Below are 25,183 nucleotides of genomic sequence, written 5' to 3' on the forward strand. Positions count from 1 at the left end.
CTTCTCCAGGGACCCATCACAGCGTGAAGGCAACTGGTACTCGGGATGATAATCCCAGACTGGTTTGGGTTGGAAAGGACCTTAAGATCATCCAGTCCTAACCCCCTGGCACGGGCAGGGACACCTTCCACTAGAGCAGGTTGCTCCAAGCCCCTGTGTCCAACCTGGCCTTGAACACTGCCAGGGATGGGGCAGCCACAGCTTCTCTGGGCACCCTGGGCCAGCGCCTCAGCACCCTCACAGGGAAGAGCTTCTGCCTCAGAGCTCATCTCAATCTCCCCTCTGGCAGGTTAAAGCCATTCCCCTTGGCCTGTCCCTCCATCCCTTGTCCAAAGCCCCTCTCCAGGTTTCCTGCAGCCCCTTTAGGCACTGGAGCTGCTCTAAGGTCTCCCCTTCAGGAGCCTTCTCTTCTCCAGGCTGACCCAGCCCAGCTCTCTCAGCCTGGCTCCAGAGCAGAGCTGCTCCAGCAGCGTGCAGCTCTGGTGTCCCCAATGTAAGGACATGGAGCTGTTGGAGCAAGTCCAGAGGAGGCCATGAGGATGAGCAGGGGCTGGAGCACCTCCCATATGGAGGCAGGCTGAGAACATTGGGGCTGTTCAGCCTGGAGAAGAGAAGCTGCGTGGAGACCTCAGAGCAGCTTCCAGTGTCTGAAGGGGGCTACAGGGATGCTGGAAAGGGGCTCTGCATCAGGGACTGTAGTGATAGGACAAGGGCTGATGGGTTCAAACTGAAACAGTTCAGGTTAGATACAAGGCAGCACCCTGTGAGGGTGCTGAGGCGCTGGCACAGTGTGCCCAGAGAAGCAGAAAGCCTTTTTGCCTTAGCTGACAGACACCCAGGGAAGAAGCCGCAAACCCCGGTGCTCCTGCAGTGCTCTCCTCCTGGAGCACGCGCTTCCCGCTGGGAAGGGCACGAGCGCATTCTGCAGGCGCTGCCAAACCCCATGGGAAAGCTTCTGGGAGAGGAGCCGGAGCAGGGAAGCAGGCAGGCTGCAGCAGGCAGGCTCTCACCGTGCCAGCACCACTTGGGGGCAGAGGAAGACCGCAGCAGAGCTGTGCTGCTCCTCAGCTTTTCCATCAGAGCCATAAAATCAGGGTTCTCCACATCCCCATCTCCTCCTTGCCTTCCCCATCACCATCACCTCCCCTGCCCCTCGCTCCAGGAGCATCATCTGAGGATGTAGGTACATGCGCAAGCTGCAGCATGCTGCAGTCTCCTGTTCCAAAGCTTTTTTATCCCTTGGATTTCTGCACTGCAGTGCTATGTTTCCCTCTCTGCACCTTCCATTCCCATTTCCAGGCTGCGCTGTGCCCGGTCTTTGTCTTCCAGGCACCCTGCAGAGCTGCCACACTGCAACATAATGCTCTTTGGGAAGGACTAACCCGCTCCAGTGCTGCTCCATTTGCATCCAGACACAGATGGGCCCAACAAGATGCCCAGGACACTGACCATAACCATGCAGCCATCAGCCCAGCTCACAGCAAAAGCACACAACCAGCCTTCAGTGTCATAAGCAAGTACTGCTGCATGACCTGAGCGCTCCCTGTAGAAGCAGAGATGCTTGTGGCAGAAGAAGAAACCACCCCTTACCTGTACTGGAGACACCAGCAACGTTGCTGGGTTCACTGATGAGATCCTGCATGACCGCCAGGACACGGAACTCGTACCAGGTATCCTGAAACACCAAGAACACCCATCAGGTCTCTCACTGCAGCCTCCAACCTGGCCCAGCTCCTTGAAGACCCCAGCACAGGGACCGAGCCACCCCTAAAGCATCCCCAGAGCTGCAGCACACAGCGCAACACTGTATGTATGGGGTGGGCAGGTCCTGCTTACCTGGGACAAGTCCTTGGCAAAGAACTCGGTCTCAGTCCCTGGGATACCATCATCCAAGATCTCCCACCTCTCCGCGACGCGGAATTCCATGATGTAGCGGTCGATGGGGAAGCTGTGGTTAGCAGGAGGAAGCCATGACAAGAGGACGCCTTGCTGTGTCCGGTTGGCTGTTAGGCACCTCGGTGGGGTAACCAACACCAGAGGCTCTGGAGTTGTTACAGGGAATGCTGGAGACAGAGCAGATGGGACAGGGACACCTTTGAGATGGGGCGAGATGAAGGATGCTCTGCCATCAGGGCAGACAGAGCTCTGTGGTAGCAGCAGTTCCCAACTTCCTGGAGTTTCAGGCATATCTGATGCATGCACTCTCATCTCAGTGTCTTTCCAAAAAGCAGGACTAACAATGCAGTGGATCCAAGAAAAAGGCCTTAGAAAAGCTCCTGCTTCCTCCCACCTCCGCCCGAGACAGCTCCAAAGCAGGTACCAGCACGTGAGAGCTCCAACTGAGCTGCACACAAGTGATTTTGGGCTCCATTAATACCTCCTGACCCCAGGTGAACTTAAGGAAGATCTGAAAGGTGACTGGTGCAGCACAGCTCTCCAGCACTGCTTGTGAGGACAAGCTTTAGGGAGCCCCATGCATCCAGCAAAGTCTAGAAGCTTCATTCAGGACCCTCCACGAACTATCAAACTACTGCTGCTGATCACCATCAGATAGGACACACAGCCCAAGGTCACACCTCCCCACAGCCCTCCTCAATCCCTTCCCATTCCTCCCCTCGTGCCCATGGAGGACCTACCTAGAGTGTTCACAGTGACCACCTCACTGAAGGAGCTGGTGCCCAGCTTGTTTTGAGCCAAGACACTGAACTGGTACGCGGTCTCTGGTTCCAAGGTATCCACCAGTAGCCAACTGGAACCAGCTGGCACAGGGAGAGACAGCCAGTCATGGGGGCCAAACTGGGCTCTCTTCATCCTGCCAAGAGACAAGGGAGCATCCTCAGGGAAAGGTGCCTTTGACAGGGAGGACTAAGAGGCATCATTAACTTCTGGAGTGAATATGGAGCTTCCCTGAGCGATGGTTTGGTTTGAGAGCAGTGATGTGTATGGACATGGGGCAGCCACTCGCCACCCAAGAGCCGGCTTGGGGATAACCAGGGCCAGCATCCCATTGTGCCACACCAGCATCCCCTTGGCTCATATGGACACTGCCACCAGCCTCCCCTCCGCCCTGCACCCCCTGAGCAGGATCAAGGACAAAAGCAGCACCAACAGCCCTGCTCTGACGTTGTCTCCATCAGATTCCCTTGGGCAAAAGTAGAAGCTGGCACGTTTTTCCTCCGGTGAGTGCTGCAAAGGGGATGGTTGGAGCAGGAGATGGGCCCTGTTCCCATTTATACCTGGACAGCTCCCGAGCCAGAGCTGAGTTTTCCCTCAGCTCTATCCCTGTCCATGTAATCCCACAAGAGACATTGAACTAAATCACCACCTTTGCCACATCTACACAAGTCAGTGGCTGCCAGCACAGCCCAGGGCATCACTCGGGCTTTGGCAGCGCAGCACTTGTGGGGCACACAGGACACAGCCCTTCTGCCCCACAAACCCAGGGTGAAAAGAGCTCCCAGAGACATCCCAGTGCAACCCAGCACAGACCAGTGTGCAGCCACCTCCACAAGCCATCACCCTGCTGGGAAGCACCACGGGGAAAAAGGCCCCATGTCCCAAAGGAGCATCATTGCACTGCAAGTATTGGTGCTCATGTTAGAGGGATGCTCTAGCAAGTCCCAGCCCTTGACTGCAGGTTTTGGTGGTGTCCACAGAGGAGTTGGGAAGGATTGCTGAAGATGGTCTATTCTGAATAGGGCAGATCTGTAACCACCAGTTTACAGCCAGGTAAATCCACTGAGTGGAAGTAAAAGATGGAGCAAGGACAAGTGATGCTGCTGTAAAGGGAGCAAAAGGTGAGGCAGGAGAAGCAGCAGCAAGCTATGGAAACAAGCAAGTCGGTGGAGAGCCATGCATGTGCAGCGTGCTCCACCAAACCCAGTGGGAAAGCCTCTGTCCCACCACTGCTCCAGCTGGGAATACAGCTCCCAGGATCCCCACTGCCACCACAGCGGAGCAGCCCGTGCCCAGAGCAGGTTTCCATGTGGCATTTAACTCCATCACCTCCCACATCCCTTCTGCGAAGGGACAGGCAACAGCACAGAGCTGAGCTGGGGTGAGAGGAGGGTGAACGCAGCACTAACCACCCCTGGGATGTGAGACCAGCCTTGCTGAGGGACAGTGTGTATGCAGGAGGGATGCTGTGGTGGCCCTGGCTACCGCTGGGGAGCAGGGTTTGCATTTCCAGCATCAATAACCACGGAAGAGGGAGGACGCATCAGCTCCACCGAGGATGAAGCTGTGTTTTGCTTGAGCATCCCATAGCCACAGCAGGGAGGAAAGCGCAGGGATGGCCAAGCTCTCCACATGGCACTAGATGACTCAGCACCATCCCAGATCCCTGGTCCCAAGGAGCAGCACAGCACCCAAGGCTCCCACCCTGCAAGCAGGGCAAGACAGGTCTCTGGCTCCCTATCCCCACAGCACCCTGTAAATTCCCTATGGAAAGCTTGATGTAAACACCCTTCCTGCTGCTGGCTGCTCTCCCCAGGGGTCTGGAAGAGCCTGGATGAGGCAGGAAACCAGCAGCAGGTCGCAGAGCAAGAATAGCAGCAGCTGCCACATCTCTCCAGAGCAGAGAGGTTTAACCACTCCTTCCCAAGGGCATTTTCATCACAGCAAGGTCTGCACTGCTCTGCCTGCTCCATTCCTCCCTCTTTCCATCTCCCAGCAGACTGGGGGAGCAGAGCAGGAGTCACTGCAGGTGACGTCTGCCCTATCTCTACTCTATCAGCAGTCTCCATCAGGGCAAATTAAGGGAAGGAAGGAAAGAGAGAGCAAGAAGAAAGGCTGAAGAATGCCAGCCCAAGCCTGGGAAGCGAAGGCATCATCCCCCCCATATTTCCAAGACAAGAGCAGGTGCAGAGCCCTGCAGCTACATTTCTCCCTCCCCTGTCCCTGGGGATGCACCCACTGGCTTTGGGTACCAGGCAGCACAGGAGTGATGGGAGCAAAGCCCCAACGAGGCTCAGACCCAGCCCTCATCTCGCAGTGGCTGGTTGTGAACCGAGCTGGGATTTAATCACCTCCAGGGAGCCACAGAGCAAGGAGAAATCATTTCTGCTTAGTCACAGCTCTTCCAGGACGCGCTCGCTAAAGGTTGCATTTCCCATCCTCTCCCTGCCTGTTAAGCTCCATAAACAGTTTATCTTGAAACGAGATGCCAGAGGCAAAGTTACATGAATGCAAAATGCCTCCCTTGTACCATCGCAGGCAGAATAAAACCTGCTGGGCCACACGGATCCCACCACCACCCAACCTCTCCGGGTTGCACCGAATGGCAACTCAGCCCTAACGACACCCATGGGTGCGGAGCTGGACACACCACCCTCACCACCCTCCTCCCCCCAGCTGCTGGAAGCTCTGGTCAGCTAGAAAGGAAAAGAAGCAGAGAGCAAAGCATGCCAGGATGACTCACAGAGGGCCGTACCAAACTGAGAATGTCTGCTCGTATCCACCGTCGTAGCCGGGCTCCCAGGAGACGTTGGCTGAGGTCATGGCCGCCACCACGTGCACGCTGGTTGGGGCATGAGGGCTTGTGCCTGCAAGGGACAAAGGGATGGGGTCAAAGGGAGCAAAACCAGAGAAGCTGTGGCTGCCCCATCCCTGGCAGTGTTCAAGGCCAGGTTGGACACAGGGGCTTGGAGCAACCTGGGCTAGTGGAAGGTGTCCCTGCCCATGGAACTGCATGAGCTTTAAGGTCCCTTCCAACCCAAACCATTCCATGATTCTTTGCCAGCTGGAAGGGGTCTGCTCCCAGCCACGATTCCACAAGGACTCCTCTTGCCCCAGCCAAAGACCACCCAGAATTCCAGCCAGAAACAGCAGCAGGACAGCTTGTGGCCAAAACAGGAGCAGCTCCACCAGCAAACAACACTGGAAAGCCACACTGCTCTCCATGGCAAGCTTCCCCACCTTCTTTACTCGAGGTCCCACCACTTACATACCTACAACAGTGAGGTGGGTGCTGGCAGTAATGCTTGCGACGATGTTGGTGGCGACGCATTCCCACTCGCCGTGGTCATCCTTGCCGAGGGAGCGGATCTGCAGGGTGCCACCAGGCAGTGTGTTGTGCTTGCTCCTGCTGGGCTTCCCTACCTTGGGCAAGGAGCCGGGCAAAGAGAGAAAGAAAGGGGACTCAGCAGCAGGTTGTGGGGCAGGGCGAGGCGGCAGCGGGGTCACTAAGCTACCTGCGTGGCCCAGGGCACACCGCCGGCCACCGGCAAGGGAGCTGGTCTCTCCAGTCGTGGCAGGGCAGCCGGTTCCCCCGCTTTCGAGAGGACCTGGCGGGGCAACGCGAGAGGAACGTGTGAGGGAGGCTGGTGCTCGGCACTCGACACGAGTGGAGAGCCCCATGGCACCCACACGGACACCATGTCCAGCATCCAGAGCTGAGACCGCTGCTGAGGAGGGTGCAAAGCAGCAACCACCATTCCAGGCTACCCCAAGACACCCAACCTGCCCCTTGACCAGCAGCAGGACCCTTCACGTTTGATGTTTGGGCAGAGAGGGCCCCGTGGGGACGCAGAAGGATGGAGGGAGGTGCTTGGGAGCTCTCAAGCTGAAAGATGGATCTTGTAGCAACCCACTTCTAGGCTCATAAGCCCAAATGATGCAAATTCCACATTGTTCTGAGCCTTCTTCAGCTGTTCTTCACGCAGAGGGCTCTGCTGATCCACACCAGGACACACGGTTGGATGGCACACAGGATGAGCAGAAAGCGCATGGGACTACCAGTGCCGAGCCCAAGTCTTCAGGAGTTCTTCAAGAGACTGGTCAGTGCTGGTGGGCTGATGGGGAGCTTGCTTCTGGCACTGGGAAACTGAGCCCAGCCCAAGCCAGCCCCGACTGCACTCGGAGGGGATAAGCCCAGAGTCATGACAGTAGGAGGACGGCCAGAAGGCACAAGGAGGGTTGAAAAGAGACCTGAATAAGAATGGTGAGGGGCAGGGAAGAGAAAAATAAGATGGAGAAAAAGACTAAAGAGCCAGCAAGTTTTAGATAGGTCACTTGCAATCTGTGCAGGCCACGGTCCTCCTCGTGCAGGTCAAAGAGATCCAGCACCTCACACCACTAGGACTGAGGATGCTGCTGCCCATTGGGTGGCACAGGGACCCCATCACTCTCAGGAGCTCTGAGAAGGGGACAGGAGGCTTGGTGAGAAGTTTCTGATAGGGGGACAAACAGCACAGGAGGTCCCTGCATGGCGGCTTTCCTATGGGAGCAGCAAGGGTGGGAAGCAAAGGGAAGGCTCAGGAGGACTGGAAAGCCCTCGTTGCTCTCAGGCTGTGCCACTACAGCCTGTGTGGCACAGAAAGGGACACCCTGGAATCATTATGTTGAGTCCACCATCTTTAAAACAGCTTCTTCCCAAGGTCTTCAAAGCCACAGGGCTGCTGGCAGGTCCGGCCCCTTAGCAAAACCCAGCCAAGAGTCCCCTCGTAGCATGAGCGATGGCAGATGCTCCACCATGGGAGATCCACATGGGACCGGTGGCCACGTCCTCCCGATGACCACCTCACCAGCAGGCGGGGAGGAAGAGGAGGGGGACAAGGACAGGGCTCAGCTTTGCGGATGCTTTTCCCACGCTGGTTTCATGGGATTCTAGGACTTGGTGGCCACAAACTGGGCTTCCCCCACCCACCTGCGGGACAGGACGGCAGTGGCTCAGCCCAAAGCGAAGCAGCTGTACCTGCAGTTTGTTCTTACCGGGACAGAGTGTGGCTTCTCTGTCTGCAATAGTCACCAAAAGCCAAAGGCACTGCAGATTTGTCTGGCAGGCCGGGTACCTTTCTCCAGGCGATGATGGGAAAAGGGTCTCCGGCAGCAGCACAAGGAATCAACAGCTCCCTCCCTGCCTCCTGTCTGTACTCCCAGCCTGGTAGCACCGTGAAATAGGGGGGGTCCTGCAGCCAAGGGAAAAGGCGTCCATCAACCCATGCCAACTCCCACCAAGGAGCATCACCCATTGCTGACTCCCACCAAAGAGCATCAACACATTGACAACTCTCACCAAGGAGCATCAACCTGTGTCAACCCCCACCAAGGAGCATCAACCCGTGTCAACCCCCACCAAGAAGCATCAACCTGTGTCAAATCCTACCAAGGAGCATCAACCCATTGACAACTCTCACCAAGGAGCATCAGCTTGGGTCAACTTCTACCAGGGATCTCAACAGGATCACTGTTGCTCACAAGCACGGACTTGGTGTTCAGGGAAGGAAGAGGCAGCAAATCCCACCCCAGCCACACTGCGAACTGCACTGGGAGCCCAGCAGACCTCAGGCTCTGCATGCAGGAAGAGCACGTGGAGCATCTCTAGACCTCAAATCATCCCTTTAACAAAGCCCTCCATGAACCCAAGCCCAGGTCAGCAGGGACCAAGTGTTTTGTTGCAAAAAGGCCATCCCAGGGTCATGTTTCCTGGTCCAGCACTACCAAAGCCTTACGCTCATCATACGCTGGCTATGGCCCAACCTGTGCCACTGCTCCAGTGGGATATTATCCAGCTACACCTGCCTGGTGTTCCAGGACGCTCATGAGGCTGCACATCCACCTTTCTCAGCACAGGTAAGGCTCAAAGCAAAGGCAACAGGTTTGTGCTAAGGTAATGGACAAGTCTGGGGGGCACAAAGCCCTTCTTGAGCTTTCTTCACAGAGAAGCGCTCAGAAAAGCAAAGTAAATCCTCAATCCCTGCACTGAATTAACAACCAAATAAGCATCCTGGATTAGAAACCCCACGTCATCCATCCCTGTAGAGCTGCGCTGAACAGGAAGGCAGAATGAGCCACATGCACATTGCGATTCCACGTTAAAAAAGCCTGGCTACAGCAGGAGATCCCTCCACAAAGCACACATGGATTCACTGCAGCACCTTAACCCTGGGAGCATTTCTTGGCTGAAGAAGACACTATCCCTGGCTGCAGAGCAAGGCAACGTTACCTTCAGTACCAGTCGGGCAGGGGGAGACTGGCCCATCGTACCCAGGGCGTTATAAGGCACACAGGTGTAAGTGCCGAGAGCATCTTCAGTTGCCTCCTCTATCCGGATCGACCCGTCTTCCAGCAGGTTCCAGCCGGCATACTGCAGCAGTGAGAAAGAGGGAGCTGGTTCATCCCACACCCACCACTGCTGCTTATTCTCCCTTCAGCCAGACCCCCCCAGCTGTGCCCCAGGAGATGCCCAATTCCATTCCCAGCAGCCAAGCCATCAAGTAGCCCAAAAGATTTAACATCTGAATCTATCACCCCCTAAAGTAAAACTCATCCTGGTGGCACCAAGGAGTCAAGTTCACCCGAGAGGCTGAGGGCACCAAGGACCAGGAACCCACCGGTTTAAATGGAATTAAAACTTTGGATCATTAATATTTAAGGAAATTTAAGATCCTGAGCGTTTTCTTTAAATATTTAATGGCTCGTATACTTGCTCAGACGATCAAACTGTGATTATAGGATGGCAGAGACCTATTAAAAGGGTCTTTTAACCATCCATTCCCATTGGAGAAATCAAAACAGGGCCATCAGGACGTGACTTGGGAGGGCAGCAGGCACAAGGTCTGGGAGATGCAGACATCACGTCTACACAAGAACCCAAATTCACCCTGCCCAGAGCTGATAAGGAACAGCATCATCATCCCACTCATGGGATGGATTAGTGCATTTGGCAGGCTAAAGGTTGGACTTGATGACCTTACAGGTCTTTTCCAATCCAGCTGATCCTATGGGGTTTCTTCTCTCCTGATGGACACACAGGGTGATGCTCTCTGGCCTATGCAGAGGAGATGGGGTCTGAACCCCTCTGTATCCCCACGTGTCCCTCCCCAGGGGCTTCCTTACCTTCTCAATCCGCAGGGGACGTCCGTCTTTGTTCCACTTGACCAGCGTGACCGGGGGCTCTGCCTCGACCGGGCAGCGGATGTATCCATGTATCCCGATGGGAACGTAGATGACGGGGGGCATGTTCACCACACGGGCAGGATCTGGTTGAGCAGCAGCACCGTGTTAGCGTGGGGAAAGAGCCCATCTCTCCTCCACCACCCGGCTTCAGAGGATCTCCATCGCTTTGATAATGAATTCCAAGCCCAGACACCACCTTGGCTCCCGGAGGCTGTTATCTCCAGGCTTCCTACACACAAATCCACTGTAATACCTGGCATTTCTGGGAGGCTTTACTCATGCCCAGGGTGTTCCTACCTGGGGCTCATTAAAAGATGCATTTAAGAAGGAACATTAAATACATCTGCTGACACATCCGCTTTGAGTCGTGCCCTGCTGAAGCCCAAGCTGCTCCATCACACCTAGCCTGCCTGGTTCTGCACACCAACAGTGAAAACTACCCCAGCTCCCAAGCCTTAAAACACCCCAACTGCAGCAACAGGGATGGGAGAAGGGATTCATGACCAGGCTACTGCGAGTCCTTTACCTCCTGTCTGTTTGTACTCGCAGCTCGTCGAGGCTGGGTCACGTTGAGCATCAGCCACCTCCTGCCTTCCCAACAGGATGCATGAAGCTTAAAATATGCACCTTAACCCCCCCACGCTGCATCACCCACACAGTCTCGCGATGCTCCAGTCTAGGATGTGTCATTACCAGTGCTTCTAAGAGCTTTTTAATTAAGTGTGAGTGGGTTGGAGCGAATCTAGGCTTTCTTTAATAAGCAGCTTGATAAAAAAAGCAGGAAAAAAGAAGTTACTTTTAATAAGAAGAGTATTTCCACAACCTTGTCTAGACACCGGCAGCGTGAGGTTAGGGGGAAAATCCTGACAGGGCTTACGCTGCAGTAAGGGAAGAATGCGTTTTGGGGATGCAGCATCCCTGTGCTGCTGATACAGAAACACAAAGCTGGGGTTAAAGGTGAGGTGGTTGGGAGGAAGGGATGGACGACGTGCTTCCTTGGGGTAAAAACTATCCAGTTTGGGAGTTCTGCTCCCTCCCTGCCTGCCAAAACACGGAACCCCAACCTGGTGCCCCCGGCAATGGCACCGTAACCCAGATTTGCCGAGTGCTGCATATGGAATGGGCTTTACCCCCCCTCTGCTTCACTCCACCTCTTAGGAAATGTAATCAAGGGCTCTGGCAGCACGGGAGAGGGTAATGGGATCGAGCCTTTCACTACTAGGTCACTGGCGAGGGGCCAGCCCAGCTCACTAATGCCCCAGAGCCATGAGCCCATCCGAGGGCTGCTTCAGTGGGTGGGAATTCTCCCTCCCGAGGGATCAGCCCCGGTCTAGATGAGGTTTGCTGTGGAGGAAAGGGGTTTGCAGCACAAGCAGCCCCACTTGCACCGGCCCCTTGCAGGGCTGTCTGGAGGGCAGGCTGTCCAAAGGCTGCTTTTCCTGCCATTAGAGCTATTTTTAACAGCCTTCAGCCCTGATGAGTGGTCCTGGATTAGCAGCAGGGCAGATTTAATGGCCTGAGGCCACAGGCTCTCCCAGGAGCCAAACAGCCGGGTGCATCCAAGTACCTCTGCTTGGTCACCCCTTCATCCATCCCGACTGGACCTACCAGCCCTTCTCCGAGCAGCTCCCCACCGGTGTGGGGCTTCCCACTAACCAGCATCATTGAGTTAAAACACTCAAATCATAAGCCCGCTTTACTCAAGCCTGTCTATCATTATAAAATAAACCCTCTGCAGCCTCTTACAGCTGAGTAATATTGTCATTGAGAGCAGCAGCAATTGAGGCCATTACTGTCAAATGCCACAGGCCACCGGTGGCACACTACCCATTACTGCCTGGGGAGCCCCAGAGAACAAGCGTGGGAAGCAACACTCCTGCTCCAGCCCCTTCTCCTCTGCTTGTTTAGATCAGTTACAGCCTGAAGAATACAACATGCAAAGCAGAAAAAACCCTCCACGGGAACATGCCCCCATAATAAATACTGGGGAACACAAGCAGTAGGTTGAGTCTGAGAGCCCTGAGCTGGCATTTCCCTGCCCAACACGATGCAGATGAGGACACCATGGTGGGGAAATGCCCACCTAATCAAAACCCACTCGTATCAAAGGTGGAAGCTACCCAGGATGCTCAGGCTGTTTGCTTTCTTGTTGCCCACACTCTACAAACACATGTGGGATGCAATGTGGGATTCCCAGAAGCTCTGGCTGCCCCATCCCTGGCAGTGTTCAAGGCCAGGTTGGACACAGGGGCTTGGAGCAACCTGCTCTAATGGAAGGTGTCCCTGCCCGTGGCAGGGGGTTGGAGCTGGATGATCTTAAGGTCTCTTCCAACCCAAACCATTCTATGGTAGGATTTGGGGATGACAGAGCCTCTTGTGCTGCCCCAGAGCCCGGTGTTACCAACCCCAGCACCATCCCTTAGGATGCCCACACTCACACTGCACTGTCAGGTAGGCAGAGGCCGATGGCGAGCGGCCCAGGCTGTTACTGGGGATACAGGTGTATTTTCCAGCATCCTCTGGCTTGACACGGAAAATGATCAGCGTCCCATCGATCAGGATCCGCACCCTCAGCTTCAGGTCGCTGTGAGAGAAGAGGAGAGGAGGAGGATCATGGGGAGACCATGATATGGGAGCGGGAGGATGAGGACACGCCACACAGCCAGCTCCAACTCACTTCTTGAAGTAGACGTTCTCCTCCTCCCAGTACCACAGGTAGGTGAGGTTCCCGGGGTACGCCTCGGCTTGGCAGGTGAAGAGCGCATCCTGGGAGATGTTGACCGTGATGTTCTCCGGAGGGGAAACAATAAATGGAGGTCCTGGAAGCAGGGAGAGAAAGTCACCCCCACCAGCACGTGTCCCTGCAAAGGCTGCTCAGGCTCAGCTCCATCCCAGCATCATTGGCTGGGAGCTGCTCTGGGATCATGGAGTGCAGGGGCTCATCTCCAGGAGCACGCTGGCCTGGTTATTCCCAACGCTTTCCTCTAGTGCCGGAGAGGGACTCTTCATCAGGACAATGTAGTGATAGGACAAGGGGTAGTTCAGGTTAGATATAGGGAGGAAGCTCATCCCCGTGAGGGTGCTGAGGCGCTGGCACAGGGTGCCCAGAGAAGCTGTGGCTGCCCCATCCCTGGCAGTGTTCAAGGCCAGGTTGGACACAGGGGCTTGGAGCAACCTGCTCTAGTGGAAGGTGTCCCTGCCCGTGGCAGGGGGTTGGAGCTGGGTGATCTTAAGGTCCCTTCCAACACAAACCATTCTAGGATTCTATAATCTCTACAGCTTTAGGGAGGAGGCCCTGCACGCATGGCACATGGCTCTGCTTCTCCCAGGCCACATGAGCTCATGCTTCCCTTTATCCTGAGCACTTCCACATCACCCACAGGAAAAATCCACAGGGATGCACAGCTCGGCGTCATGGCTGAAGCAGAGCAGAGGACAGCCCGTGCTCCTCTCTCTGCTGGTAGCTGTTGACCTAATTAAAGATTTATTTAATCAAAGAGGGAGCAGGAGGCCCTGCCATGCATCACCGCTGTCTGACAAGGCGCTTTGTGACAGCCTCAAGCTTTTCCCTGCTTCCCAAACAAAACCGAGCTGCCACAGGGCCCGGCACAGCCACTGAGTGCCCCAGTTAAGCAGATTCCTCCATCCTACAAATGGGATGTGGAGCTGGCAGGATGCTGGAGCAGATTCCTCCATCCTATGAACGGGATGTGGAGCTGGCAGGATGCTGAAGCAGATTCCTCCATCCTACAGCTTGCAGGATGCTGAGCCCATGAGGCTTGCGGGTCGCTTCAGGATAGCGCCGCAGTCCTGCGGTCCATGGAGTTTTCCCCATGGAGAATAAACCAGTGGCTGAGGAGGAGCTGGATGGTCTGTGCTGGAAGGTCTCACCTTGAACAAGCAGGCGCGTTGTGTGCACAGCTTCCCCCTGGATGCTGTATGCCCGGCAGGTATAGGCACCCCGGTCCTCCCGGCTGATAGAGAGCACCGTAAGGCTCCCGTCGCTCACCTGGGAATGACAAGGGAAAACCCTGGAGCACAGGGAAGGAGCCCTGAGAGAGGGATGCATCCTATAGCCGCAGCTCAGCATCCTCCCTCCCTGCAGCACTGAGCTACCAGCGCTTTAAGGGCTGGATGAGAAACGGGTTTCCCCTGCTCGGCAAGGCTTTGGATATTAATAAACCAACACAGATTCCTGCTGGATGCCAAGGGGAAGGGAAATAAATAAATAAATGAATAAATAAACCATCACAACGTATTCATCTCCTGCAGAAGTGACTGGCAGGAGGCAGGCTCCAAACCGCTCCTGCCAAGCGCCCCCAGCACCATCAGCCCTTCACAAGGATCCCCCACCGGAGCATCTGCTGCTCCCAAGGGATCAGCTCCATCCCTGGGGTGGGATACAAGGGGGAGAACCAGGCTCGGCCACCATCCTTCCCATGGGGCCACCCTGCAGCTGCAAGGAGAAGCCAAATTCCTCCTTGGGGACACAGCAGAGGAAGGATGGGTGAGGGATTGTCACCCTCAGGGCAGCAGCACCCCCAAGCACAGGGAGCCCTGCTCCCAGCCAGGCTTCCCCCCACCCCCCATTCTGCCTCATCCTTCTATTTCAATTAGTAACAAATGATTCCTAATTACTCTCATTAGTGCCTGCGCTGATTCCAATGCCTGATTTACCAATTACAGCTCAGGGGGGAATCTCTGCTTGGGAACCTCCGGGATGCAAACAGGGTCCTGGAGGGCGGCAGGGATATCCTCCCTGCCCAAACCTCCCCCTGCATCCATCCCTGCCTGAGGATACGGCATTCCCAGGCTACAGCCCCCAATGGAGTCCCCAGGGAGCAGCTTGGATGTGGGAATAGGGATGTCCTAAAGCCTGGAGGGGGGGGGTCTGTAGCCTGTACCCAAGGGGTGCAGCATGAGAGGATGGGGCGGGAAGAGACATGGGGGGAAACAGGCACCACGGCACAGAGATGCTGAGAAAGAACACCGGGCTCTGTGGTCACCATGGTCCCATTGATACCATCCCCGCCAGTGGGATGTCCAGGACCCCCATGACAGCTCCCACCCCCCGTCTACCTACCTGGTACTTGTCATTAGGACCCAAAAGGTCTCCTTCTCTCAGCCAGGTGACGATGGGCTTGGGGTTCCCGAATGCCATGCAGGTCAAGGTGATGCTGCTGCCTTCCTTTGCCTCTACGTACTGCGGCGGTGTCTCCGTGAAGGTGGGGGGAGCTGGGGGGCAGAGGAGACCATGTGACCCCCCCATGGCCACTGTGGGGCTGGGGAGGGCACAGGAACAGAGGGAACATGCTGCACATCCCTATGGAGGGGGCTGGACCACCCCAAAAGCGAGCAGGGCTGCAGGGATGGGGATAACACCCACTGAGGGTAACCCTTTCCCTGCCACACGCACCCCAGCCCTGTCCCCTCTCCTCCCCAGCAGCTCCAGGGCTTGCACCACGTCCTCCCCCCGGCTGCACATTAACTTGCAATTGTCAAAACATGGGAAAACACCGCAGTGCAGATCGAAATGCTCCTTCCTGATTCCAGAGGCTGGCAGCATTACAGCCCGCCCCCAATTACCAGCGCTTGTTAAAGCCCACTTTGGAGGAAGACAGGTTGGCAATTTCATCTGCTCGGGGATGAAAAGGAGAATTACGCTTTGTTTCTCCCCAAATGATTCTTATTTTCCCCTTAGAAAATGAAGCACTGGAATGCACTGAGAGGAAAGCCACAGCCTTCCCTCTGACAGCAACTCCTCAAGCTGGGAGGATTATGGTTATTATTAAGCCCCTGTATGCCCCATACTGCATAACCCACCCCCCAAAACACCCCATTTTGCAAAAGGGGTCGAGCATGGGGAGGGCCAGAGGTGCTGACAACCCCTTCCAGCCCCTCAGGATGGTGGTTTGCAGCATCCCTGCATGCAGCGGAGGTGAAGCAGGCACCATCCTCCTCCTCTTGCTTCCCTCTCAGCCTGTGAGCTCATTAGCAGGCAGCAGCAGGGCAGGGACAGGCTGGGTCACTGCATGGCTTGCAAAGCTCCTGCTCACTAATTGGGCTCAATTAGGTGGCTCCGGTCCACGCTGCAGCCCAGCATCCCCCAGAAAGGTTGAATTAGTCACTCAAGGTCAGGCAAGACCAAGGAACTGCTGGTGGTGCCCACATCTCCTCTGCAGCAGGAGAGGCAGAGCCCTGCTGCTGGGTTCAACATCAAGACCTCTCCTGATGCGGAGAACAGTTGGTGATGAGTTTAAGACAGAGCCTTAATAAAATGAAGAAGTCATTTGAGTAAATCTGAATTTCAAGAGAACAAAGATCTGATGTTCTGAGCTGGTTGTTCAGAGGAGATTCATTCCCAGCCCTGTTCCTTGATGTCTCTCCTTTCAACAAGCACCTCATAATTAAACTGCTGAATCCCTAATAAAAGTGTGTCCCTTTTTAAGGCACACCCTGGCTGGGGCAGTCACCCTGGGTGGCTCCAGCCTTGTCTACAAGGTGTGTGCTCTCTGAGACCCCACTTGCAGCACTGTGTGCAGTGCTGGTGTCCTCAACATAATGAGGACATGGAGCTGTCAGATCAAGTCCAGAGGAGGCCACAAGGATGATCAGGGGCTGGAGCACCTCCCATGTGGAGAGAGGCTGAGAACATTGGGGCTGTTCAGCCTGGAGAAGAGAAGCTGCGTGGAGACCTCAGAGCAGCTTCCAGGGTCTGAAGGGGGCTACAAGGATGCAGGAGAGGGACCTTCATCAGGGACTGGAGCGATAGGACAAGGGGTGATGGGCTCAAACTGAAACAAGAACAAGTTCAGGTTGGATCTAAGGCAGAAGTTCTTCCCTGTGAGGGTGCTGAGGCGCTGGCACAGGATGCCCAGAGAAGCTGTGGCTGCCCCATCCCTGGCAGTGTTCAAGGCCAGGTTGGACACAGGGGCTTGGAGCAACCTGCTCTAGTGGAAGGTGTCCCTGCCCGTGGAACTGGATGAGCTTTATGGTCCCTTCCAACCCAAACCAGGCTGGGATTCTATGATACCATCAAGGTCCAGCATCCATTGGGAATCAAAGGGAAGCTCCCCCACAGCCCCCCGCCCATCACGCCCGGCTCACCATTGACCGTGAGGTGGACCCAGCTGCCGTTGTGGAAGGTGTCGTACTGCTGGTCCAACATGAGCACTTTGCACTCGTACCAGCCCTGGTCCTCGGAGCGGACCTGCTCAATGCGCAGGGAGGCTTTGTCGTGCAGGCTGGCCCGGCCTGTGGGGACGGCACAGCCACCACGTCAGCGTGATGCCCACCCGCACCGGAGCATCGCCGCAGGGGTTGCCCAAGCACCAAGCATCTACTTTGGGGCCAAAAGCACCCAAAATCCATGGGTTTGGGACCGGTTGAGCTTCACAGCATGGTGCTGCTGGCCTCCTGTCTGGGGAGTGCAGAGGCCACTGGGCTCATTCATGAGCTGAGTGTGGCAGAGCTCAGCCCAAGCTAAGGCGCATCCTCCCTCAGGGGAGCAATGTGGGCAGAGGAAGCCCCACAGAGGCTGGAAGCAGGGTAAAGACCCAAGGAAGGTCCCTAGGGGAATGGGACACTGAAATGGGTCTGCCCCATCACACCAACCACCTCAGGGCTAATCCCCAGCTCAAAGCCACTGGCCACGTGGGGCTGGTGGCACATTGGCAAGCGGCCACATGGGCTCTGCAGCTCCAACCTGCTACTTGCACCTAGCACGTGGGCCTGGCTCCATCCCCACAGCATCCCAGCATCCCTCCTCCTGGCTCACAGATGCTCTGGAGCACAGTGGCAGCAGCAGCAGCCGCCGCCACCACGTGTCACCCTGGGTTTCTCTGCCTTGCTTGCTCCTGTCCCACGCAGCCCAGCTGGCTTCCTAGTGCTGCTGCTTAATTAAAACCAACTGGGTGGAAAGCGAGCAAAGAGAGGCAGAGCCCGCACGGTTCCCGGCAGAGGAGCGGATGGAGCGGATCCGTGCATCCCTGGCACATCCCCCTCGCCACCCCTACACTCACCAGCATATTCCGGGTCGACATGGGGAGGGTAAAACCCAAACTTGATGAAGATGGGGATGGGGACGCCGAACTTGAACCACTCCACGACATAGGGAGGGGGCTGCCCCGTGAGCGGGTGGATCACGTCGCATCCCAGGATCACGCTCTCACCAGCGCGAGCGGTCACAAACTCGGGCTCTTCCCTTGAGCCGATGGCACCTGCAAGGAGCAAAGGATGAAACTGGGGTTGATCCCACCACTGGCCCCCAGCACCAGTGACAGATGGAGGATGGGACCCCCCGCAGTGGAGGTGATGCCCATACCCAGCCGCTGGGGTCACTGAGGGCAAGGCCTGGGTCTCCCATACCCCAAATACAAGGGGAGGTCCCCAAACCTCTCCACTCAGCTCCAGGGCCGCCCCAAGCCACCACAGGACTCAGGATGGTGGTCATAAGCACACACTGCTCCGGGATAGCTTCTGCACCAGGACCCCACAGGGGTTTTGGGGACCTCCTGTTCCCAACAGGAGGGGTGCACGGAGCACTCTCAGCGCTGCTCCCCACTTAGCAGCATCATCAGGGCTGCCCCACATCCCCATGGCAGGTTAAAGGCTGCTTCTGCTGCCCTGCTTGTGGCCTTACGTCCTCTGGGAGCACTGACCCACACACAGGTCTTTGCCAATCAGGAGATCTGGCTTTCCCATGGGAGCAGGCTCAGAGCATTGACATTCCAGCCAAACTCATCCATCCTGGGCCATCCCCAAGAGCCCCGGGCCTGAAACCTGGCAATCAAGCCTGGCACCCTGCTGGGGTAATTAGAGGCCTTTGGTGTCCCCATCAAAGCAAGGGACCGCTCCACCCCAGCCGTGCCTCCCTGCTCAGCTGCAGCCTGGCATCATCCAGCCAGCAAAGCTGCATCCTCAGCACGGCCTTTTAGAGAGGGGAACCCAGGGCTGGAGCCAAGGCCCCAGAACTGCAGGCACGGGGGTCTCCTTGGTGGAAAGGACCCCCCTTTCCTTTCTTTGGCACATGTGGCATGGACTGGGGTGATGCTGGGGGGGGATGCTGCTGGCGAAGGGGGATGATGCCAAGGAAGGGAGATGCTGCTGGGAAAGGGGGATGCTGCTGGGAAAGGGGGATGCTCGGGAAGGGGGATGATGCCAGGGAAGGGGGATGCTGGGGAAGGGGGATGCTTGGGGAAGCACGTTCCCACTCCTCCGCGCTGCTCCTCGGGGCCGCCGGTGATTGGCGGCGAGTGACATCACCGCATCCCCGCCGCGGGAGCCGAGCATCACCGGCTATTTTTGGCTCTGGCACAAGCACACACCGGCGAGAGACGCACACTGTGCCACCCCATGGGCTCTCCAGCCCAGTCCCACCACGGCAAAAGGGAGCCTGAAGCTCCCCATAACCAAAAACCCTTCCGTGGTGCAAGGTGCAGCACCGCAGGGATGCACAGCCCGATGGGCGGCCAGGCATCCTGGCATCAATCCCTGCAGTCAGGCATCATTCCCTGCATCCAGGCATCATTCCCTGCATCACCGGCTAACCAGGTACAGGGGCTGGCTAGTGGCTGTTTAACCAGGAGGGCTGGCTGGTAGCAATGGGGAGGGTGATGCTCTGAACCATCTGCAAGGAGCAGATGCTGCATTGCACACCCACTACGGGGGTCCTGCACAGCCTGCACCCCATCTAGGTGGGGGGGATCGCTGCACACACACGTGTTATGCATGCACACGCGTGCAATAGGCATGCACACACGCATCCTGCTCCTGCCCTCCACTTTGCACCACCCTGACAACTCTTTGCACCTCTCTCCCCATCCCTCCTTATCACTGCATCGCTGATGAGCTCAGGCATTCACACCCTGTCAGCAGGGACCATGTCAGCCCTCCCCTGCCACCCCAGCAAGGAGCTGTGAGGACCCAGGCCAAGCCCAATGCACTCATTTAGGGGGCTGCACTGCAGGGATGGGACCCTCCCCTTCCCTGCCCACCGTCCTCCCGAGCTCATCGGGGACTAGCAGCCATCACGTGCTGCTCAAGAGCATCCAAGGACACACACAGGTCCCCAGCACCTTGCTGCCTTCACAGGGACAGTCCTGCTTCCTAAGGATGGAGCCCCTCAGCTCCTGGGGTACCAAGGTGGGATCTTATATTAAGCTCCTCAATGCCAAGCAGAACGCAGGACGCTGATGCTTGCCCAGCTATTGAAGCACGAGGCCACCCTGATGCCCCGGGGATGGGCGCTGGGGAGTGACACTCACACATAGGCCTCCCCAGTGAACCTATGGGTGATGTCCCAGGGGAGGGGGATGGATCCATGCCTGGGTGTAGGAAAAAATAGGTCATTCCCTGGAGCTGGCAGCGCCGGTGTCTGACCGCGGTGCCGGTGGGGAATGGCACGCACGGCTGAGCATCACCTCCCCATGCGCCACAGCGGAGAACCAGCCCCTGGCTCTGCCCAGCTGCCACCAGCCCCACCACCAGCCCCCTGCCCTCCTATTCCCAGTGCTGGAGACAGCAGGAAAACATCAGGGAGATGTCTTACAGACCTTTGATGTCCCTCCCCACTTCCCAAGCTGCTAACCAGCGCTCCCAACCCTGACCAGGTTTTGCTTCCCAAACCCCATCCACTGAAGGCACGCGAGCCCCGGAGGCTGCAGCTCCACTCGAAGCAGCGTTTCTCACCCCCACATTGGTGAGGAAATGCTTGGAAACAACCTGCAGACGCCAGCAGAAACAGACCGCAAACAGACGGGGTATTTTTAAACCCACTTGGTTTTCCCCAGCCGAGGGGTTTCAAGGCTCAACTTGCAGCTTGGAGATAGGGATAACGTTGGGGATGCGATCCCCAAATCCCACCTCGGTGCAGGAGCTCACGTGGAGCTGGGGGATGCCTCGTAAAGACAAACAAGTAAATCAACAGGCTTCGTCATCTGAGCAGATCCAGGAGAAATAAAAGCACGCCGCGTGCCAGGAGGCGAGAATACAAGCTGCGGAGGTGGAGTTGAACAGCATCCCAATGGGAGAGGAGGGAACGCTGCTGCCGAGGGGCTCCCCAGGAGGATGCTGAGGCTGGGGAGACCCTCACCTGGGTCTGGGCATCCAGTTCCTCCCATCCCAAGAGCAGGGATTTAAGGTGGCACAGGGCTCGGTGAAGCTGAGATCCAGCATCTCAGGAGCGGGACCCTTCTTGAGGATGTGGCCATGGCAGAGCGGTTTCCAAATGGGAATGCTGTCCTGCCTGTCCCAGGGTCAGAGAAGGGATCCCTCCCTGACCCACCATCACCTTGCTACAGGCAAGGAGGTGCCACGATCCACTTGCACTGACCCCAAAGCTCTCATCCCCATCCCTATCCCCCCATGGGGACATCCGATGGAGCAGGAGTGAGGACCTCTTCTCCCTACCCAGCGGAGACAAGATCTGCTCTGACACATCAGTGGAAGTTGGATAAGACAGGGATCTCCGAGGACAAGGCCACCAGCATGGCATATGGAGGCCAGCAGGGAAGGAGAGCAGGCAACCCCACACTGCAACCTCAGTCCCCCCACTGCCCTGCTGGGGGTCCCCATAGCCCCCCAGAAGCATCCATCCCTGGCGAGGGGCAGCTCTGGGGGTTGGGAGCACAGCCCTCGCTCCCTCCCCCAGCTGGAAAAGCAGCATCTGGGCTTTGAGTGCAATTCCTGCGTTTTAAACCCGATTTTCCAGATGGATGGAGGGCGGAGCGCAGGTCAAGTGACAGGCCTCAAGGTCACCCAGGGCCACGGAGGAGCGGGATTAGCTGTGAGGGCTGGCTCAATGTCCCATCCACAGTGACTTTGAACCCCATCCCCAGGAACAAGGGATGCCCTGAGGGACCACAACACCATCCCAGCAGTTCCCCACAAGCTCCCTCCGCACGCTATGGAGGGAGGCTGGAGCCAAAACTGCTCCCAAGGGAGACCTGTGCACCCAGAGAGCGCTGTGCCCCCCAACCAGACCCAGAGAGCACCGGTACCTGCATCGCCTTCCCCATAGAGCAGCATGTGCCATCCCGACGATGCCTTCGCAACTGGGATGCAGGCAGCGCTCCGAGCTGCCCGCCAGCAGCTCCTGAATCACGCTGTTCCTGGCTCTCAGGCAGCCCTCCCACCAACGCCAGCTTCTCCATCGGGAAGCGGGAGGATGGGAGTTGTTTTTCCAAAGGCCAGCTGGCCCCAGCTCAGGAGATGCCTACTGCAGGGGAAGGGAAGGACTCCGGCGCAAGGCTGGACCCACTGCTCACCCATCCATCTGCGGCGCTTCTCTTCCAGCCATGACCTCCAAGAACTGGAGGAGAATGGGAACCAACCCATCCTGCTGCAGATCCAGAAGGGAACTTGCAGGGTCCACCCATCACCAGAAAAGCCAAAAGGCAACCAAGCAGGGAAAGCATCACCACAAAAGCCCTCTGGCAAGCCAAGTCAGCGACCAAGACACACGCATCCCTCCCATCCAACAGGTCCAGGAGAGCAGAAATCCTCCAGGGAAGGATGGAACTGGGAGCTGAGCCAACCCCGTGGCCGCTCCCAGTGCCAAACCATCCCCTTGCCAGAGGAGAATGGAGCCAAAGCTGGTGGCTGCTGGTCCAAACCCCTCCATGGCCAAAGAGGCACCAAGCCTCATGTGCCACAGCTCTGCACCAGGAGCGAGCCAGGGATGCAGCTCCGGCACCGCCATGGCAAGCCGCTTCGGCCATCAAGGTCACCATCACCTGCCATGATATCCAGAGGGATGTCTTCAATGGGAGCTCTCACCAGGCGCTGGCGAAGCCGAATCCTCTTTCCCGATGGATCCATGAGCATCCCCGCTCGCTGTGGCGGCGCGGCGCCGCGTCACGCTCGTGGGAGAGGGAGGAAAAGCCCCTCAGCATCACGGCACGGCTGGGAATGCCAGGAGGCCAGATCCCTCCTCCAACACCCACTCCTGGCGCGGTCACATCCCTGCTCTCCTCCCCCATGCCGTAAGAAGGGATAACGCACTCTCCATCCCTCCCTTGAGCCGATTAATGCCTGGAAAGCCCTCGGAGAGCCAGGCCAGGCAGGAGGGCTAAGGAGGGGAGGATGCAGTGTGGGAGGAAGGCCATGGCAAGGGGGAAAAAAACCTCGGTGAGGGCATCACCCCACGGCGAGCCCCAGCCCTGCTCCGAAGCCTTGTCCCTGAGTGATGCAGGGTGGGAGCCCCTCGCAAGGAGGGGACATCACTGTGCCCATGGGGCTGCAGCAGCAAGTCCCCATCCCCACACAGCACCCACCCAGGCACCGCTCATGGCACGCTCATTCATCACGTACACGCCGCTCCGTACGCGCGGCACCCCCGCACCGGGGGTTCCCGGCACCCACCCACCCTGGCACCGGTTCCGGAGCCCCCATCCAAGGTATTTCCAAGCTCCTGAGCGCTGAACTCGCTGCTCTGCTCCTCTCCCAAGCAGAGGATCCCTCTGCTGCAAACCACCGCCTCGCCACGCCGCAGCACGCATTACAGGCAGCAGCCGGCCGCGGCTCAGCACCAAAAGGGCAGCCCCATCCTGAAATCCACCCCCCCCCCATCCTGACATCCCTCCCTCCTCCAAGGAGCGCGCTGCCAGGCACGAATGCCAAGGGACCGCGGCGAGACGCAGATTTGACCCCACATGCTCAAGGAGCACCATGATGCAGGGGGGATGCTGCAGTGCCCCGGTACATGCTGATGTGCCCCATCCCAGCCCACCAAGGCAGCGTTTCCCTGCAGAGAGGGAAGCCAGCAGTCGCTGCATCCCCATGGGAAGGGCTCGGTGACACCCAGGGTGCAGATCCTGGGTCTTATCCCGGTTTGGGACCACTGGGATGCAGGGATCACCCTGTGCCTGGCAAGGCAGAGATGGAGACAGTGCTGCACCAGCAGCAAGCAGCTTCCCTTCACCTGCAGGGATGGCTGGGAGGGAGGGAGGAGGCAGCTCAAGGAAAAAGAAGCCGGAGCAGGAAAATCAGGGTTATTCCCTGCTGCTGTCTCCCTCCTGACCTTGGACAACCCTGTGCCTCAGTTTACCCCGGCGCAGCAGCCCAGCCTGCAGTGGTGAGGGGGGGTATTGGCCACCTCCCCCTGGGCAGCGGGGAGCAAAGTCACCCCCAAACCCAGGCGCTGCAGGGGAAGGCACCGAATCCCTTTCCCGTTTCCCCTTGCAGAGAAGGGCAAACGCTGCCTGCTGCTTCCCCAAGCTGGGAGAAGGAAGAGGGGAGCCAGCAACGCTTCGCATCCCCTTCCTGCGCTCCGGCCACATCCAGGGGTGCCCCCAGCAAGGACTCGCAGCCGGTTGCTTTCTCCCAAAGGGAATTTCGAACGGAGAACCGGGCGCACACACCACCTCCTGCCTCCCGAACTTCCCTTGCTGCAGCCGCTGCCCTCCGGGAGGTCACGGCACGAACCACGGGGGGAAGAAGATGCGCTGGGTGAAGGGATAACGGACCCGCCACCCCCCCCCATTCTCTCCCTCCCTCCCCGCTGCAGCGGGGACACGGGCAGCGCCCGGCCCCGCTCCACGGGCACCGGCGAGGATGCGAACCCCGCAGCGCGACGCGCTCCCGGTGCAAGCTGCCCCGGTGCATGCATCCCACCCCGGTGCATGCCTCCCAGCCGCAGCCGGTACACCGGGCGGGGGGGGAGGGGTGGGAAGGAGGGAGGAGGGATACAACATGCAGAGGCAGCCCCATAGATCCCGGCGGACCCCCTTATCGCTTCGGACACCCTTTATCCTCACTCACCTTGCACGGGCAGCCCGCGGGCACCGAGCACACTTGCTACCAAAGCGGCCACATACCAAATCATAGTACTACCGGTCCCCGGTGCGCAGCATCTTCCGCCCGCCGGGCGGCCCGGCCGGGGCGGGGCAGGGCTTGGCCGGGCCGGGGTGAGGGGCTCGGCTCCCCGGGCCTCCGCTGGGCCGGAGGAGCGGCTGAGGAGCGGCTCAGGACCGGCCGCCGGCCGCCGCCGCTGCGCCCATGCCCGCGCCCATGCCCCTGCCGCTGCCGCCGCACCTGCCCTCCGCCGCACGCTGCGGGGCGCAGCCTAGCCTGCTCCCTTTAGCGGCTCGGTGCCGCCCCCGCCCGCCGCCCATTGGTCAGAGCGCCGTCGGAGTGGGCGGTGATTGGTTACCGGCGCGGCCCGGGCCCGATTCAAGGTGGGTTGGCGCGCACGGGGCCCCCCTTGCGCCGCAGTATCATGCGCACTGCCGGGAGCGGCGGGCGGAGCGGAGCGGCGCCGAGCGGCGCGGAGCGGCGCGGAGCGGCG

At 58.0% G+C, this 25,183-nt stretch overlaps 1 protein-coding gene across 5 annotated transcripts in view; it reads right to left on the reverse strand.

The window, feature by feature from the left end:
- Positions 1-24,721, reverse strand: part of IGSF9B (immunoglobulin superfamily member 9B) — a 37,904-nt gene extending 13,183 nt beyond the window's left edge. For 2 of the 5 annotated variants that reach the window (XM_030505384.1, XM_030505388.1), the window contains exons 1-16: positions 24,658-24,721; positions 17,919-18,116; positions 17,005-17,151; positions 14,981-15,132; positions 13,789-13,906; positions 12,575-12,716; positions 12,336-12,481; positions 9,838-9,980; positions 8,945-9,085; positions 7,791-7,907; positions 6,192-6,284; positions 5,949-6,099; positions 5,420-5,543; positions 2,637-2,812; positions 1,837-2,063; positions 1,591-1,675 (exon numbers count right to left, since the gene is read on the reverse strand). In XM_030505384.1, the coding sequence (XP_030361244.1) occupies positions 1,591-1,675; positions 1,837-2,063; positions 2,637-2,812; positions 5,420-5,543; positions 5,949-6,099; positions 6,192-6,284; positions 7,791-7,907; positions 8,945-9,085; positions 9,838-9,980; positions 12,336-12,481; positions 12,575-12,716; positions 13,789-13,906; positions 14,981-15,132; positions 17,005-17,151; positions 17,919-18,116; positions 24,658-24,721 (2,224 nt within the window). The remainder of the gene's footprint in view (positions 1-1,590; positions 1,676-1,836; positions 2,064-2,636; positions 2,813-5,419; positions 5,544-5,948; positions 6,100-6,191; positions 6,285-7,790; positions 7,908-8,944; positions 9,086-9,837; positions 9,981-12,335; positions 12,482-12,574; positions 12,717-13,788; positions 13,907-14,980; positions 15,133-17,004; positions 17,152-17,918; positions 18,117-24,657) is intronic. The other 3 variants (XM_030505385.1, XM_030505387.1, XM_030505386.1) reach the window with 3 other exon arrangements.
- Between the last annotated feature and the right edge of the window lie 462 nt (positions 24,722-25,183).

Source organism: Strigops habroptila, chromosome 17 (assembly GCF_004027225.2).
Source record: "Strigops habroptila isolate Jane chromosome 17, bStrHab1.2.pri, whole genome shotgun sequence".
Taxonomy (NCBI): Eukaryota; Metazoa; Chordata; class Aves; order Psittaciformes; family Psittacidae; genus Strigops; species Strigops habroptila.